The 19,457-nt window shown below is 33.1% G+C and overlaps 1 protein-coding gene across 2 annotated transcripts in view; it reads left to right on the top strand.

Annotated features, from left to right (window-relative positions):
* LOC119066386 (POU domain, class 6, transcription factor 2) overlaps nucleotides 1-19,457 on the top strand; it is a 55,060-nt gene that overhangs the window by 31,349 nt on the left and 4,254 nt on the right. For both annotated transcript variants that reach the window (XM_037168819.1, XM_037168818.1), the window contains exons 4-8: nucleotides 16,209-16,386; nucleotides 16,523-16,810; nucleotides 17,055-17,216; nucleotides 17,303-17,735; nucleotides 17,873-18,066. In XM_037168819.1, coding sequence (XP_037024714.1) covers nucleotides 16,209-16,386; nucleotides 16,523-16,810; nucleotides 17,055-17,216; nucleotides 17,303-17,735; nucleotides 17,873-18,066 — 1,255 coding nt within the window. The remainder of the gene's footprint in view (nucleotides 1-16,208; nucleotides 16,387-16,522; nucleotides 16,811-17,054; nucleotides 17,217-17,302; nucleotides 17,736-17,872; nucleotides 18,067-19,457) is intronic.

Here is a 19,457-nt window from a genome sequence, read left to right as displayed (position 1 = left end):
TCTGTTACCGAGAAGGACGTTGTTAAGTATCTATTGCAGAAGAACGTAATATCATCGGCTGAAGACGTGTCATGCAAGATATTGCTCTCATCCTATGTAGATATAAACAGCGTTTCCTTTGTATCGTTTCGGATCACAGTTAACTCTAACATTTTTCACTCAATAGTCAATAGTAAACTGTGGCCCGACGACGTTGTAGTTCGTGAATTTATGAAACGTTAAATAACCAGTGAATTTTGAACTTTCATTTTGAACTTTAATTTCGTCTTCTTTCAAGAACTAACTTATTGTCATAATTTTAACTCAGCCTAAACCTAACCTCCGATTAAACTAAATGTTGATTGTACTGAATGGTTCTAACTCTAATCAGAATATGATTAGCCAAATCGAGTCTCACGACTTTAAAAAAAACGAACTCCAGGTCTAGTCGACCTGTGCAAATATCTGCTGGTCTAGTCGACTGGCTGTTGCTAATCATTTCTCTTTCAGATGGGCCATTGAGTACATCCAGTCAGTCAAATTAAACAACGCAAACGAACTTAACAGTCGCCGCTGTACTCCTCAACCACGTTATAAGCATATCGTCATTATTAATGAATTTATTTAAATTATTTTAATTGTTATTTGCAAATTGTCAATTTTATTATACCGAAAGTAGTCAGGGGGCCTATGCCATTGATGAAATAAATAAATAAATATTAAATAAGTTTAACAATACTGCGAATGTGAATCTTCATTCTATTATTTTATAAATAAAAAACTTATCGCAGCATAATTGCAATCTGTTACTTCATTTGTTTAATAGTTATTTATGACATCGAGGTCGAAGGCCTTTTGTCATAATAACTGAGCCTAATAAAGGACTTTGCACCTAGATCATTCAATCATTTATGCATAAAACAAGTTTTCGGTGCCAAATCTTTTACTTCATTAGCCCAAATTTGCTATTTAAAAGATTTCACATGCTCTTTCACAATCGCCAAAAAAAAGATTAGTTAAATTACAACTGGATTAACGTTTCTTTATTCAATACATCAAAATTGTGTATTTAATTCACGTACTACCCAACCAGCTGCAATTATTTAATTACTTTTATAATCAACAATTATAGTCAGCCCCTATGAGTCACTCGAAAATAACATGAGTTCGAGTGCTATTATTAATGGCAATAATTGACGAAAGAAGAATGAAAAAAAACGAACTACTGAAAACGACAAAGTTAACAAATCATCTATTTTATGCGCTGCTCTTAAATCGAATAATTTAAATCATCTATTCCTCGCTAAAGTATCGATTGTGTGTTGTGTGTGTTTTTGTGTACCATCACGAGAGAGCTATATTTAATATTATACGAATGTTTTATAACTTATTTGAATATGCTCCCAACTCCAGCAAAATACAAAGTAGATACTTAAAATTGACTATGGTAAAATATAAGGCATAATTAATACATTCGCATTCGCACAATACCAATTTACCACTCCTTTTTATTCAAAAATATATATAAATAAATAAAAAATAATATATAATTACAACTCAAGTTGTTTTCAAGCATGTTCAGACTACATTATGTCTTTTTAGTCATTAATTAACAGTATTCATTTTAAATAAAGGTTTATAATTACACGGAGCGCATAAATTACATTATCGTTTCGAAACTTGTATCCAGTCGCATTAATTATAATTAAGTTTAACTTGATAGAAGATAGAGTCGCATATTATAGAAGGGGTTGGTTGGTTTGGCTCTGCTTCATATTATTATTATTCGTATAAATACACTTCTAGCAGCTCTCCACAATATTTACTGTGGAATATATATTTCTATATCTATGTATATACAACGTCGTCGGTTGTATTATATATATTATACAATTTGTGCCCAGTGTGTGTATATAAATTGCGCATTATATTTCTGTTAATTTTCTTTGTGAAAGCCATTTAACTTATTTTGATTATATATTATTCAGAGACTCAAAGTACTGTCATTTATATTACTAACTAAAACACACACATAATATATACACTGTTACACACTGTGTGTACCAGTATACACCCAATAGCACACCAGAGTTAACTTAACTACTCGTTTCAATTTAAAATGGCAAAATATTAAGCACGTGGGTCGAATATGTAATTAAAGTAAAAATTCATGTTATTGAATGAAATAAATATGCTAAATATTTAGTAGTTAGTTAATAAGTCAAAATTTTATTGAAGTGCATTTGATCACGTAAAATTTATAAATAATTTATTGTCCTTTCGGTCGGTATCACGGTTATGATGGTATAAATGAACAAACAAACAAACAAAAAAATACGTTGGCATGTATCAACGGTTAGGAATGCTGTAGAAAGGCTTGGAATAAACAGTGTCTGTTGGTAGACTAATATTTTTGATTGAAGTTCTCGTTGACAGCTGGTGAAATCAAAGTCAAGGTTAAAGACGTTGGACTATCATATTCACATGATAGCAAAGTGAATAGGACCTCATAATTGTTAAATCTGTTACTTATTTTGTTTAAATTGAGTTTGATACAAAATCTTTTACTTCATTTGTTTTGTCACATATTCTACTACTACTCTCTGCTTATTTTTATCGTTATAGATTAAGGAATTTGTCTATATGTATTGTCTGTTGACAAGTGGACAAGTGGGTTTTGATTTTCGTTTTTTACACGTTGCCACACGTTATTGACAATTTCAAGATATTTCAATTGGGAGGCTACGCTGATTGATTGGTGAAAAAGGACTTCTTAGTACCTAGTACAAATTAAAAACTTTGGACATATGTTTGACATTGCAATGTGGGCAACGTAAAGAAACTTAATTTCAAACCACACTGAAACCCCGTGCTACCATCTACATTAAAAACACATACCGAGCGATCCAGTCTTAATCTATTGTCGATAACAATAGCAAGCAATAATTAGATCATTAGCTATTGTTCTGGTTCCAACATTCACGTCACATACTAAAAATACCACTCCACAGCTGATTTGTCAAGTAAAGTTGTTAAAATCCAAATAAATTTGTGGAACTTCGGATACCCAATTCGGCCTTTGCCAAGTCGCCAAAAAAAGCACCGGTAGCACTTCTCAATTAAAAGTCTCAAAAGTTCGAAAAGAGACGTCTCACGGTCTCAAATCCTTTGTATTGTGAGACGGAATGTCGGACAATACCCATTTTTTGCGCGACTAGAGATGTCATACAGATCGTAGCCAATCGAAACTTTGACTGTTTCCAGCAAAATAGAATTCAAATTGACGGTATAATCCGCAGACAATTCTTCTTAATATCTTCCATAGCCACCACATTCAGGGTGCTAGACGCTGCCTACATGATGTGTTACATGCGACCAATAGTTAAGTTGAAAGGAAACAAAATATTTTGTCCTTTAAATTCCAAAACTCTAAAATGATCACTTTCATCGAATCTGTTCTCAAATATTACTCCGTGAACCATACGATTACTGTGGAAGTTATTTGCGATAACTCAAAATTACGCAGTGAGGAAATATGAAAACTGCAAAAAAACATCCTCCGGTAGATATGCAACGAAATGATTTTAAACCGTGTATACGAATCAATAAAATTGTACATTATGAAACAAAGGCGAATTCCCTGAACAGTTTATTCGGTTTCTTTAAACAAGAAAACTTAGTAGATCACTAGAACATAACAATTTAAATCTTTAAACAGAAATGAGAAAAGAATAAGTTCTTGTATTTAAATTGATAAACACAATTAAAACGGGAAACACAGAGTTGGTTCAATGGAAATGCTGTTTCCGAGAATACGCAAGAGGAGTTGATGTTGTAGTTATCTTCAGAACTTCTTACTTTTGAACAATATACGCGATATTCTACCAAATTTCCTTTTCATCGCTTTATTTTTCGTAATCATCTGCGTTAATTCATATTAAATTTTCGAAACAGTTTGTTATAATCAAATTTGCAGCGGAATTGTTGCCTGTACCGTAAGTCTAAGTCCTGATCTCTAACCAGCTCCGTAAACGTACTTCATCAATTAAAGTTGTCAAAGGTAACAAAGCAATTTATAGTTTCTATATACAATATATTCTTGATATAAGTAATTTTAAGCAAACGCGACATTAAATTATGGTAGACTTTATATACGTTACGCCATAACCGACAATATTCAAAATATATTTACACACTCGTATACAATTAGAGGTGCTCGATTACTTAGTCTATTGATGTTTAGCATAACTTATACTCCGCTTGAGTAATTAATTTACTATTGTTCACATAAATTAGCCTTGCAACACGAATATTAGATTATAATTAGTGTTTCGTGTACTTATGATGTTCTATAAACGTCGTTGAAGGTACCTTTTAAATATGATTACAATATGAGTTTTGTTTGAGGATAAAATTATTTATGCATGTGCCATTATATACATTGAACTGTATATTGAATTTACTGTGCTCGCTCTCGTATATGTTTCTGGGTACCTCATTCCTCTTCTACCCGATTCCAAACTTAATATGAAACTACATTCCGATTGGTTGTACTAGTACATTATAGTATAAAAATACATTATAACAGCATATACTGCTTCTTCTACACAATTACATCAGCATTGTGTTCTCCAGTTATACCTTCTCTATTCATGTCGTTCATCGTATAGCATAATTTAGAGTTTAGTTTTGGAGCACACAATTCGTCTTTTAGAATATAAATTTAGTTTTAGAAATTGTCCAATTTCGACATCGACGATATAATAGAATTATGTGTAACTTTAATAATGGAATTAATAATTTTGAGATGTGACTGTCAGAGAGGAAGCAAAGGCAACGTACAAAATGTTTTGGCATTTGTAATGTTACCGTTTTTCTGTTTTCCTATTGCACTAATTCCACAGTAAATCCGTTCAAAAAGCAACGAAATATTGCGAATTAGTCGTTTTAAAATGAGAATTCTGTGAGATATTCATTCTGAAAAAGTTGGTGGGTACTTCATGTTACACTGTCGATTGCGTGTTTTAATTTTTCTTGGAAACCGTTGCCATGTTATAATTCACCACCACCGTCACGAGTTTAACTTGTCGAGTTATGCAAAGAACAAACTTTGTGTTCTAACCGCAGACTTTTGTCGTTTTCACCATTGTTTCGTGTTTTTTTTTGCGTAATTCAGTCCGAATGTGGAGCTTTCAAGCTCCGATTCTTTAAAAGAAACCAGCAAAACGAAAAAGGAAACCTACGGCTTGCATAATGAGAGATCATTTACAAAACAGGCAAACTTCGAGCCCTATATGTTCGCCACATACTACTTTGCTTTAGGGATCGTAACTGAAATTTTTGTAATCTTCAGACAGCCTGTATATGAAATGTAATTGATAAGAAAGTTGGTAAATTGATTTATACTGCTTGTAACTGGCAGATCCTGATCGGCAACTGGAAATTTGTTTCCTCGCATTGAGCATTCGGATCGATTTGTGTGCGGCACAAAAAATTAAACTTTTTTAAATTCAAAATCTAACAATACTCTCTCCACCAAACGAACTCTCAGCTCTCTGTGTCAAATTCACACCTCATTTCTTTGTATTCTACAAACATTATTCAACATTTTGATTGACTACACTGTAATTTACATGTAAGTTCCAAAGGCTACTTGACACCTTCACCACCTTAATAAAAGTAATTTGTTTGCTAGAGAGAGAGTATTGACCTACCTTGATATTGATCGGATAATTTTTCTCTCTGTTGTCTGTTCCTAATTTTGATTCAATTTCATCTCTAACATTAAACGATGTTAATGGCGGAAAATTCTTGAAATAATAAGTTTTTGTCCCCCACTGGATATAACTAGACGAGGATAAAAAAACGAAGGATTTTGACAACAGGTCTATCCTACAACCTACAACGCATAAAGAACTGAGTGTGACAGAGATGCAAGATTTTGAGAGAGTAAATGTGTGAAATTCTCTCACAAAGTGGTGCATCTCTTTTGCACTAACTTTTTTATGCGTTGTTGGACAAAGCTGCTGTGTGCTGTGACATTAAACTATGTGGGCTGGGCCAATAGTTCTTTGCGTAGTTGTTTTAGGAGACAATCCACAAATTTAGAAATTTAGAGAAGTCTACAGACTCCCTCATTGTCGGCCCTAACGCGTGTACGTTTTCAACCTTACAATATTTAGTGCAGAAATTCGACGTCGGATTCAAATTAGAATTATTCGCAAAGGAAATTTTGATGCTGACTCTTTTAACAAAAATAGTCGAACAAATGGTGATGGATGTAATAATATGTGATAGTTATGTGATAGTAATGATAATTTAAAGACTCATGATGATAATTTTCTAAAGCTAAGAAAACAACGGAAACAGAAGGTTTCAAACAGTATTCAACTGTTTAACAAAATTATTGATTACAAATCATAAATTGTACGTAGTCAATGACGTATCATACAAATTTGCAAAATAAAAATGTTTTCTTCCAAAAAAAAACGCACCTAAGTACCGTCCTATATCATTTTCATCAGATCTGAACTCAACACATGTACCATTTAACAAAAAGTAACACCACCGTTCAGGAATGCCATTTATTACCATTTCACTTTCAACATTTTTTTTATCCTCTTTTCCTGTGTCCTTAAATGATTCAACAAGTTGTTGCCAAGTTCTTTGAACCGTTTTTCTTAGTTAATGGGTTACCAGCATTTTCATTCATGTATGTTTTATACATGTTGCTGTATCTATGTATATGATGGTACATTCTTGTACATATATATACATGCCGAACGTTGGTGCGGTATGGTGTTTCAGTGTTCATTTCATTTAAATTTTCTATGTCATACATTCTTCATTACAATTTTATATGAAACACAAAAACAACATTTTGTATAGAAAATTCTGAATATTGTGCCAGGAAAGAGTGTAAAGAGAATTTTCGCTGAATGTATTAACGTGATATTGTTGGCACTTCGTAGCTATAAAACGATTATTATTAATGAAATAACAAACCAGCTAATTATTGTGACAGAAATTTATTTTAAAAAAAACACTCATTGCTTCAATGTAAGTTGAATCGACAAGGGATGTACTGATTGTATGCTGATAAGTCCAATAGTTTTTTTTTTACTGTAATATTGTTCCAGTATGTCATTATTGGAACTTGGAACAGCATTAAAATGTGCATTTACCGTTCTCTTATTTATTTAAATTTGAAACTCTGCAGACATGTACAACGTTAATACTCATACGAATAATTCCTATAAAAAAAATCACCCTTACCACCCACTTTACCAGGGTGGACCCGTTTTCGTTTCTCCCAACCGATAATAATAAAATATAACACACAACTACACCCCTGCTAATACGCAATTCTATAAAAATGCTTGCAGTCTATAACTTTTTGCATTTAAAACGTATTTGCACTTTTTATGGCTTAAAAAAAACCGAATACCCAGTAGATTAATTTGGCCCGTCGGACACCCAAAATAAAAAAAAAAAATTACATACACACATACACCGTACCCCATACTTCTGCATCTCATTTTATCCAAACGAAACACGCGATATTTTATATCCTGGCACGAACAAAAAAAATCAACTTCGTTTAAACCGGTTTTTCTATACGCGTTGGTCACTTCCCGTTTGGAAAATGCAAATAATTCGGGAGATGGTGTTATATTTGGAGGATGAGGCAACAAATCAGTATTTTTTTTTTAAATGGAGAGTATGTGCTTGGTCCACAAGCCCGCGATGGGGCTTCGATGGACTTTAAATAAATACATGCTTTATATGGGAAATATCGAGTGATCAATGAAAAGATTTTTTTTTGCCGAACGGAAAATGCAAAAATGTATGCAGAAAACGAAGAATTAACAAAATGGATTTTATCATCAGCAAATTGATTTTCGTGATAGGAAAATTGTACAACTTAGCCTTTGAAAAATTGAACTGATGCAACTGGGTATATGCGATCCACACATAATACATATAGTTGGGTTCATCTAAAATGAATAGATTTCATGATTTGATTAATTAAAAATTAGAACGCTCTTTCCGTCATGCATTCAAATTCGAGTTTCTCCTCTTTTTTTTAAATTATGTAGAACATACCATCGTTACATCATATCGATTCAAAATTTATTTAGACAAGAAATCATGCTGTAAGAGTATGCACTTTCTTTACCGAAACTCATCTGATTGAAATTAAAATAAACATCAAAATGTACAAGGCATGTATCAACTTCTGCAATGAAAATGACGAAAATAAACAAAAATTTCCCTCGGCCATGCCCATCCAACATGAATTCAGAATATAATCATCCTACAATAAATCATAAAGGGTGAACGCCACATGAGAAACACAACGCCATAGGACACATTCAATGTTTCGGTACGACCAAGAGGTGCTAGTTCAATTTGAATTCTGTGGTATGGAGTTGGTGTGTTGTTCGGTGCACACACACAATTTTTTTTTGTAGATTTTGTTTCTCTACTGATTGAAGTATGAGGTTATTTTTTCGATTTTATTCGAAATTTATAGGTGCAGAATTTTTCGGAATAATTTTTTTTTTAATGTAAAGAATTTATTTTTCCGTGAATTCGATAAATTTCGTTTAGTGCTGGATTCAAGCGACAGCAGGGAATGGAACATTTACAATTATAATTGCATTCAGTTTACGAAAATATTGATTCATTTTTTTGTGTGTATTTATTCAGCATTTCAGCTGAACGAAATGGAAGACTGTTATTCACAAGCATTAAGTGCAAATTTGGATTTGAATGGAAAATTCCGAGAAAAATAAATCACGATTACTGGACGGTCTCAATCGGGGCGGCAACGTTTTGTGCAATAAAATTGCACGAGAGTTGACGATTGCTTGTCGTAAAGTGTTTGCGACTATAATTCTATAGCTGTTTCTGCTTCTGTTTCTTTGCCGAGATCTTTGAGATTTCTCGGTTTCTCGATTATGAAACCTGTTGTTTTCTCAATGCTTTTTCTGCATTTCAAAAATTAGATTGCAGGACTATACTCCAATGGATGGGATAGATGGGAGAAAAACATTTGCTTTCCAAACTTAGAAGTCCTAAGTTTAGCTAACACTAAAAGTCCGAATTCTGGTACCAACTATATAACAATAGTTTGCATTGCTTAGTCGGGAGTAAAATTGTGAAGTGACTGGTTATTAATCAAATTAGAACATGGTATTGATTAGAATCGGTTCGAAGCTCGTTTTAGAGCCAGACATTGTTGCGGGCGAAAAAAACGTCTAAAAAAATCCTTTTGAGTCGATAAATGAAAAGTATTATCTAAAAATCTAGGAACTCCAATTTTTGTTTATTTAGGCAAACTTTATGGATGTTTGTACGCTACGTATAGAGAAATTTTTTATTCATAAACTTAATTGGCACATATGCTATTCGCAGTTGACTGCCAATAATCAATATTGATGCTATTCGCAGTTACTTATTTGAAAAATTGTAAATAACTAAAAATATCTTCTAAAATAAAAGTAGAGCAAGTTGGGAAGATTGTTGGTTTGTTACTTATATTAAAACAAAGAAAATTCGTTCAATCAAAAAAATTAGAATTGTTTGATAATTTGTAAAGTATATACATTGCAAAATGCAATGAAAGAAAGTGATTATCCATTGTAGATGCTTTGGAGACTGTTGGTTACATGTACAAACTACAAATGATGTAGATGTCTGCGAATAGTCACTTCGAACTTAATTAACTTAAAAATCGGGAAATCTAGAATTAGTACGTAGAGTCCAACGCAATATTTTGTTTATTATTTATGTAGTTTTCAGTTATCGACACAAAAGCAGTCTCAATACCAAAAATATTTTTTACAAAATATTCAGACGTCTTTTATTGATCTAAAAATAAGGAAAAGTAGTAAATTCTCCATACATTTTCCGATTTTCATGAAACTTTCCCGCTTTTTTTAGAACACTAAAGAAGGTTGTAAAAAATGTTTACAAATATTTTTGGTATCGTCTCATAGACACAATATGGCAGGGAGAATCGAAAAAAAAAAAGATTTTCATATTAACGAGAACCACTCTAGCGCCACAAGTTTAACGTGCATTTCTGAAACACATCGTCAATTGAAAGATTTCCTTTTCGATTCTTACAATATTTTCAATATTTAGGGCAATCGAACCGATTCAAATCATTACCCTCCCCTAATATATGTGAAGTGAAGAAGGACCTAATCGTTTTCAAACGGTGGTCATCGTTATTATAAGTAAATGAACTACATCGATTATTGTGCAACTATACTGTACCTCTGTGACGAAACATCATTCACCCGGATGCAAAGGCTACAAAACCGTGCAATGAGATCTATCCTGATGTGCAAGAAACTGAGACATGACACCAGTACGTGCGATGCTAGATTCACTGAACCCGTTGAATGTTAGGCAGCGAGTGCATGAAACTACCTTGAAATTCATCCAACTAGCTGAAGTTTGGTGTCCTACCCAAATATATGAGCGAGATGGTGACATTTAGTTGTGATGTCTTAACTTTTCAACGAGGTCGAGAAACAACTTTTGGTTCACATGCAAGAGAAGCGCGAAAGCGTGTAATTCAGTATTCCATAAAGGCCTCATTGAATTCAACTAATTGCCTACGCCTAGTGAAGTGAAGAACGAGAAGAGTGTAGGAGTTTTTGATAGTAAATTGAGGAGTTATTTGAAGGACGTCAGCATAAACTTGTGATTTTTAAGGGGAGACGAAAGTTGATTCGAAATTAACTAAGAAGTGTGACTTTTGCTGTAGTCCTTTTTTTCTGTGACTTTATGTAAACTGTAAGATAAGATAAGATAATCATTTATTTAGCTAATTTGCTATTAATTAGCTAAATAAATAATTTTTTTATCTTATCCGTAGTATTCGATGCAATACCAAAATCTTTTACTTTTACGTTTTAGTTTTCACATACGTTTTGCTATGTATAAGATAACACTAGCCGAAGTCGCTAGCTTATTTTAGTCATCATTGCCTATAACATATTAGCTACCATTTCTCGACTATATGTTTATTTGTAGCGTCCTCTTCATTTCTATCATAAGATCAGTCGATATTGCCAATTTCCGTGAATCGAATGCAATTAAGGCGATTTGTTCAGTTATGTTCAATCTAATTAGAAAAATTTTAATTTTTCTCCAAATTACGAATATCGTATTCATACAATTATTCTCTCGCTCTGTCTCTTCCCTCTCACTCTATCTCACCCGATAACTTGTGTTTGGTTCGAAAACATAACTATTTGAACATTTACATTGATAATTTTAGCTTGGAAATGCACATATTTGTATTTTTAATTAAATTAAAATGCATTATTCAATTTTTTTTTACCATTCTCCCTCATATTTTTTTCCTATGTTATCTTTTCAATGCATTCGACACAATGGCGTTAATGCCTTTTATTTTATTTTTTTGGAGCTTTTTCGGACTTTGAAATTAAATTTAGGGTTTTTTTATTTGAATTTTTCGTTTATTTATGCTCATGCAATATTTTTTCTTTTTTTTTATTTCAATGCACCATGCTTCACAATATTTTGCTGGTCTTTATGTTCACTGTGTGTATTGCTGACTAGGACTTTTATTTAACATATTCATTTAATACTACAATATAGTCCGTTCATTCGATGAACTAATGAGTTTAATATTATACGAATGTTGTGTGGATTGGCCATGTCTTTTATTTTAACTTTATTTTATGTAGAAACGGTGCAATTCTAGCGTTGGGATATATCATTTTCGTCTTTCGTTGTTATTTTACTGGACCAGCTCATAATATGCAATTCTACTCAAACTAAATTTTCCCCCGGTGCACTTAATTTCAGATGCGTATTGGAATTCAAAACGAAATTGAACTTCCTGCTGCAGCATTGGAATAGTTCTAGATCTTAATTTAGAAACTAAGAAGAGTGGAACTGTTCTTCTTCTTAACTATTCTTACTTATGTTCAATCGTTTACGCTCGTTACATTTTATATACCTGGATGGTCTAATAATCTTGGGAAATTCGTATTTAGTCTAGCTGATAAACTATGCAAGTGGTTAATACTTTAAGCACCATTACGAAGACTCTTAATGCCATAGCAATAGAACTTACCAAGTTTAACTTAGTAAGTATTTCTTCTTTTGTAGTTCCGTGTGTGAACTTTTTTTGATCCAAAGCAAAGTCGGGGACGACCAGACCACCGTGTCTCTATATTTTTATCCCTAGATACTTTACAGACGAGCTACTTTAAATTTAAAAAAAAAACTTTTCAACGCCAGTAAAATATTCACGAAAATTCACTACACTAGGAGATGTGTAAATAAGTAACTAGCTATTATTGCACTACACAGTTGCGACAAAAGCGGCATAGTAGTAGATTCCGCCATCATCAAATGACAATTGACGGAAATGTGTTTACCAATCCCGAACATGAACTACCATTTTAGTCATTTGACCTATTAATAAGTAATTTAAGCCCTATGTGCAATGTGCATCTATAGCATCAGTCAAAATAATAAAATTCTATTATGATTTTGCTGTTTTTTTCTATTAATTCTGGAGTAAGTGCTGACCACTCGAGGGTTCGGATTTAGTTTTCATTGTCCAAACGAAAATAAAAACATAAAAAGAATTTCCACAGCTTCCATCACTAAAGTGATCCACTTTACAAATAATTCGATTTCCAGTTTTCAACCCAATTTTATTTGTTAATCTAATCTTTTAGAGCAATATATTCATGTCCAATTCTACAACAACCTCGACAACAACATTATTTGTATTATGATCCATTTCATTTCACCATAGAGTACAATAGAGAAAATCATTAAAAAAAAGATTGGTATTGGGATTCGGGAAGGATTATATTACATAGATTAATTTTGCATGTTAGTCTATTATAGATTTCGAATTCGTTGAAAAATAGAATTGAAAAATTGAGCAACTTCCCTACAAAAATTCATCGTTTTTATTGAATACATTCTTACAAAGTATCTACTAGCAGTAACGCCATACACTCTCTTCAATATTTAATGCATACCGAAACCGATACAGGAAGAAATTAATTAATCTTAAAAACAGTTGGAAATGGAAATGGTCTAAAAAACAAAATCTGCTGACTTCGCTAAATGACTTTACAAACATTTTCTCAGTATTTACAATATCATCGGGTAAATTGTATTTATTCGCAAAAAATAAATCAGTACGCGACCGAATCATTTTGGAACTGAAATTTGATTCCGTAGGGATTTACTTTCATTCAGCCCCGAATTATTAGGTCCTAGAGGGATAACATTTTAATCCTTCAAGACTTTAGCTCAAATGTAATCTGTTTTAAAGGTGTCATTTATTATTGGCATTTTACTCACCTTTACTGTTGGTTCACTTTGAAAATCGAGTCTTTTACTTGTTTTACTGTTAAACTTTGATAATTGAGTCTTTTACTTGCCAGTCCGAGAATCAACAGTAAAAGGATCGATTATCAAAAGGACAATAATTTGTGATAGACACAAATTTTGTACATCTCTCGGACTGGCGAGTAAAAGAGTCGATTATAATTTTTTTTATTTACATGACCTCCATCTCTCCAGTCGACGATCTTCCCACTTCTACAATTCGTTCTCAATCCTAGTGTAGCTTATTTCGAACCGTTGTAACAAAGAAATTAATTCAGTACGCACCGTTAATTAGGGAATGCAACTGATAAATAAATAACTGGTATTGCTGATTACCGTTTACCGGTCAATAACATTTTGTTAACCTGTTTTTAAGATAGACCATTATCATACTAAAAATGATCAAAATATCCTGAAATTATGCTGTAGTTTCCTCAAAACCTGTTGTCAAAGCAAAATTTAAGTATTTTTAAGTGTAACTTTCTTAAAAATTGTGGCGAAAATTGTTCGATTTTTCAATTTGTTGTAACTACCTCAAAGACCCACCCAAAAATATAAAATTCAGATGTCGCCTGTATGCGTTGACGCTTTTGATAGTTCAATTTGCCCTCTTAATTAAGTGAGCGTACACATACCAATAAACATTTCGTATTTCTTGTTGGGACCACATATATTACGAAATTTTGTTCGAAATTTCCTCCTCTTGGTGTAATTACTATTAGACTAAGTCAGCATGAAACATAAATAATCTACAAATTGGAAATAAAGTTCGGCATAGTTTCATAATAAAATAGAGCCCGAATAGACAAATTAGAACACAGAATCAACTCTGAAAGAACTATTATTTGGACCATATAATATTTCCAATTTGATTTTGTTGTGGTATAAGAATTCATGTGATGCGACTAAGTTTTGTTTGCAGATTTTCATTCTAAAGCCTTTCGATTCGTCTCCTAAAAATAAAATTTGAAAGTGAAAGGAGAGTGTGCTTTGTGATCTGTGAGTTGTTGAAAAGTCACAATTCGTTTCCTTATTCGACGAAAAAATTATTTCGTTCAAGATGTGATTGTAGTTAGCCCTATTTAACTTACCACACAACTGCCCTACTCTGCAAGAAAAACACATGTCTTTTATGCAATTTATTTGTTGCCATTTTTTGAGAAAAAGTTTTTTATGCGATTTTCAAAATTTCGTCAAAGAAACTATTTTGTTCTAATTAAAATCGCACTTCTTGGCGAAAAATGACAACAAATAAATCGCATAAATAGTACATTTCGTAGGTAGGACTAAAAGTCTTTTTTAGCGTGTGAGAGGTTTCCAGACAGAGGCGAAGGCGAGGTCTGGAATCGAATTCGTTAAAAAAGACTTTTAGTCCGTGGTATGAATAGTATTTTTCATTATTGGACGGAGAAAAAGTGCGACGAAGTCGCACTTTTCGGGTCGGCATAAAAAAACATATTTTGACAGATTTTGTATTGACAAGAAGTTTTTTATCGAATTTATTTGTAAGAAAAGTCTTTTATGCAATTTATTTGTTGCCATTTTTCGCCAAAACGTTTTTTATGCGATTTTTTTTTTTGAAAAAAAAAAAATTGAAAATGGACTAAGAAGTTTTTCTTGCAAAGTAGGGCAGACAAGAGTTTGTGTTTGACAATTTGTGCAATAGGTTTGTTCCAAGTAACTGTAAACACGAACTTTGACAACCCGAAGAACGACAATTTCATCCATAGCAACGTCGCTTACGTGATATTTCATACAAATCGACCAACGTCGCCTACGCGATTTACACAGAGGTATTATTGAGGTTATGGTTATATGGATGAAATTTGACAATTCATATGGCCTTGGAACAAACCTATAGAGTTAAGCTAAGTGGATCGATTTGTATGTATAAGTACAACTAACCGGTAATTAACTGGTAGCTTTTCTCAAAAATGTTGGTATTGCCGTTTACCGGTTATTAAAAAAGGCACATGCCATATGGTAAAAGCATTCGCTAATGTAAAAATAATCCAATTTATTTTAAAAATATCTGTTTTCCTGTAGCAATATGGACCATTTAGACCCCAATATCATTGTTTAGTTCCATTTCCAATTACAAATTACTGAAGACATTACATTTCTTCAATTCCTATCTGGAATTTAAATCTCTAAAGAATTACTATTTGGAAGTAATCCCCTTAGCCCTAAAAATTTTAAACTCATTTTTCTATCTGTGTAAGTAAATATCAATGATAAAATTACTGTAAAACAGTATACAAAAAAGACTTTAAAATTGTGGAAAAAAAATAAAAATTTTGTGTTTACCATTCATCAATTTATTGAAAATTTCGTCGATTTCTCAACATTTCGCAATCAACCTTTTTTTTAGTCGAAAAAAGCACAATATTTATTAATTAACAATTGCGGACTGTGTACGCAGGCAGATGATGAAATTTTGTGATCGGTCAATTTATGTAAATATGCAGGACACAAAATATATCCCTACATTTGTGTGTGTAACGTCCGAACGCTGTTCTTTGCAGTAAAAATAAATCGAAAACCGTTTATTTCTCATCCGATTTGCCTAATAATCAAAGCAAATTAAGTCGGACTATAACATAAAAATCATTTTCACAGACAATTTTTTTCTCTGTATATTCAAATGAGTTTTATTGTTTCGTGTAAATATACGAAAATACATTTGCTCATAGGCAGTTTTATTTGTTTCATTAATTAAATAATTGTCAGTTTTGAAATTGAATGTGCTAGCCATAATTAAAATTGATGAACAAAACTCTATACAAATTTTTTTTTCATTTCATTTTTTTTTTTTTAATTTACAGGACTTTGATAAAGAACGGGAAAGTTCATCATGTAGTCCTGTACCAGCGAACGTAAATAATAGGGGAAATTTGGCATCGTCAATATTAAACGCTGAAAAAATGTCTCCGCACCACCAGGAACATCATAAATCCAGCACTAACACAACCGGATCAGTTCAAACCCCCATGAATGGAACTAGTGAGTACATATCGTGTTCCATTCAAATATAAATTTTACACCGAAATTCTCTCATCAAAAACTGTCGGTTTAATTCAATTTTTTTTCTCGTTGTTTCATTTTCAATTTTGCTGCATCAAATTTTTGGTTCACATAGTGCAAGACATGGTAAATCTGCAGAAGCTACAAAATTTGGTATCAATACAACATTCGCCTTTACCGTCACTTGCAAGCCTTCAGGGATTATCTGGTCTTTCATCGACCGCCGGTTTAAATTCACCTTTGAATTTAAGTGTTGGATCTGCATCAAATTTAAATCCATCCCAGCATTCGACGGGCGGTGGTGCATTGGGTGGTAGTTCACAATTGCCACAATTAATTTTAGCCTCTGGTCAGCTAATTCAAGGCGTTCAAGGGGCTCAACTTTTAATCCCTACATCACAAGGTAAATAAAATTTTTGAATAATAATTTTTGTCTCGTGCCGAGTTGATGGTTTATTTGAACAAAATGGAAAAAGAAAACATTTTCCAACTAACCATTTTTTTTTGGGGGGGAGGGAAGGTATAATTACGCTAATAATGGCGCATTATTGTTGATGCTTACGAAATGTAATCAATTTAAATATTTCTTTTACGTAAATTGTGAGTGGATATAGCAATTAATGGCATCGATACAATTCTTTTTCCAGGCATTACGTCTCAAACAACAATTTTAATGATTCCGGTGAATCAACTAACAAATTCAAATGAGCAATTAGTTCAAACATTAGCTGCCTTAAATAATAGTGCCGCTTCATTAAATAACATTCAAATGCAATCCATGCAATTACCCGCACAGCAGAGCGGTTCGGGTAGGTTTTATCCATGGCATTTGATATTTTAGTATTTAAGTGTATCTGTTGATAATCACAAAAAAAATCCCGAAATCGCATTACAGCTGCAGGAGGTATCTTGAATCCGAATCTATTTTCGAGTAGCGTCCAGCAATTAGTAGCAGCCATTCAGCCCGATCTGTTCAATCAATCGAAAAATCAACCCGCCTCACACCATCAATTCCACTCACAACATCAAACATCTGAACATTGCTCATCGCCACATCATTCGCAAAATCAAACACCGGGTCAGGCATCGCCAATTCCACACAACCATCGCGTTCAAACGCCCAAACAAAGTCCACCGAAGGGTTCGTCATCGTCGTCGATACTTCTGTCTCAATTCGAGAAGCAAATCAACTCGTCAACGTCAACCCAATCACACTCAACATACTGTCCGACAACAAATGGTCATGTACAAATTCCAATTACTTCACATTTAAATATCAACACTCGATCTCATTCGCCGAGCACAGCGGCTATTAACAGTATAAGCAGGTAAGTGGTCACCGATTTTTGCGTTCGAGGATATTTCGGGAGTATTCAAACCTTTTCGACTATTCGATTCTCGCAAACTGAATTTGCATTTCTAATTTTAATTAGAAATTTTACCGATTTTTTCTTTATTCAATCAGATTAACAGCAGCCAACGGTGAACTAACAATAACAAAAACTCACGGTCCAACGCCTAGTTATAGTTCAACTAGTTCTAGTTCTAATCATTTAGCCAATCAACATTCCTCATCGATGAAGATGAGCCCATCTTCAATGCATTTATCACCAACGGAAACAGATAATTCAAATGCAGACATGTTATCGGATTCGCCAGGTATGCGTTTCTCCAGTTAGTTTACTAATAAATAAAAGTTAGTATTAGCGGTGGCAACGGGAAATTGTGGGAATTCGGCGTATTCGATTATTCGATACAATGAATGTTATACACTTTTCGAATTTATTCGACTCTATTTATCGAGTAAAATTTTGTTTTCGTTTTGCTGATTGATATGGTTGTAATTGGAAACTCTGCGATTGGTGAAATTATTTATTATCAAAATTCATTAAGAGAATCGGGAAAATTGTGAAATGAACCAACCAAAAGGCTTTTACAAACAAACACCTAACTGGTAACTGGATCAGTTGATTAGTCTCCGAAAAGAGATTGTCACTGGTAACGCGTTATTATTTGTGTAAAAAAAGGTTCATGGATACATACAGCCGCCAAATCTATTTTGTTAGGAGAGGTTTCTGACTTTTATTCTTCCCATAATATTCTAATCTTATAAATTGTAAGACCTACTTTTGGCCAAGAAATTCTATAAATCGACATTTCACTTTTCAGTCAGGGGCCCTGAGTCAGGGCCTAATATTGAGAAATATTTCACTAAACTTGGTGAATTTTCTAATAAAATTTGGTTAAATTTAGTGAAGTATTTCTCAATATTGGCCCTATTTTACCAAATGAAGAAAAGGGTGGTTATCCTCTTTTTTTAAATATTTCTTTGCATTTTTTTCGCCTGTTGCATTGTACATCAAATTTCCTAGTTTAAATTGTCACTTTCTGTGGCCCATGGCCCAAGAGATTCGACTGCGAAAGCAAGACTAATATAATTCTGCTTCAATAGTTTCTTGTATTTTTGTCGTGTTTGTTTTTTGTTGCATTTTCGGCAACTGATCTGCTTTTTGATGAAGAATAGCGAATATATGACGGCGCCAACGTATCTGAACACATCGCATCCCAAACTAACATTTGACCTCGGCTCCATGGCACCAAAGTCATTCCGTCGACTCTTTTTCCATCGTCTTGAAATAAGCCTTCTGGCACTCTTTTAGATGGAATTGCTGCAGATTGTAAGGTATTTTGTAGGATGTTGTTCAGTTCTATGTGACAAGGAAGACGTCCAACCGTCCAATCACAACCGAGTCTGAGGACCGTTGAAATTCGAAATGTGTTATTATCGAAAAATGTGCCAACAAATTTCATTGGAAGTGCGTTTAACATGCATTTGATTCAGTTCGTAGTGATGATAAATATCCTGCCTTGTTTGAGCGGAATATTAAAGAATCGAATTGAGTTGATAATAACAATTCATCCCAGCTGCTTTGAAGAAAGTTGTTCTCAGGAATAAGAGTGCAGATATCGCTGACCTTTTTTCCAAAGCGTCGTCATACATTATCTACATTATGAACAAAAAAATGAACAATAATTTCTAGGCGACTCTT

This window comes from Bradysia coprophila, chromosome IV (assembly GCF_014529535.1).
Source record: "Bradysia coprophila strain Holo2 chromosome IV, BU_Bcop_v1, whole genome shotgun sequence".
Classification (NCBI taxonomy): domain Eukaryota; kingdom Metazoa; phylum Arthropoda; class Insecta; order Diptera; family Sciaridae; genus Bradysia; species Bradysia coprophila.
The sequence above is the reverse complement of the archived record's forward strand: the minus strand, read 5'-3'. Positions and strand labels throughout refer to the sequence as shown.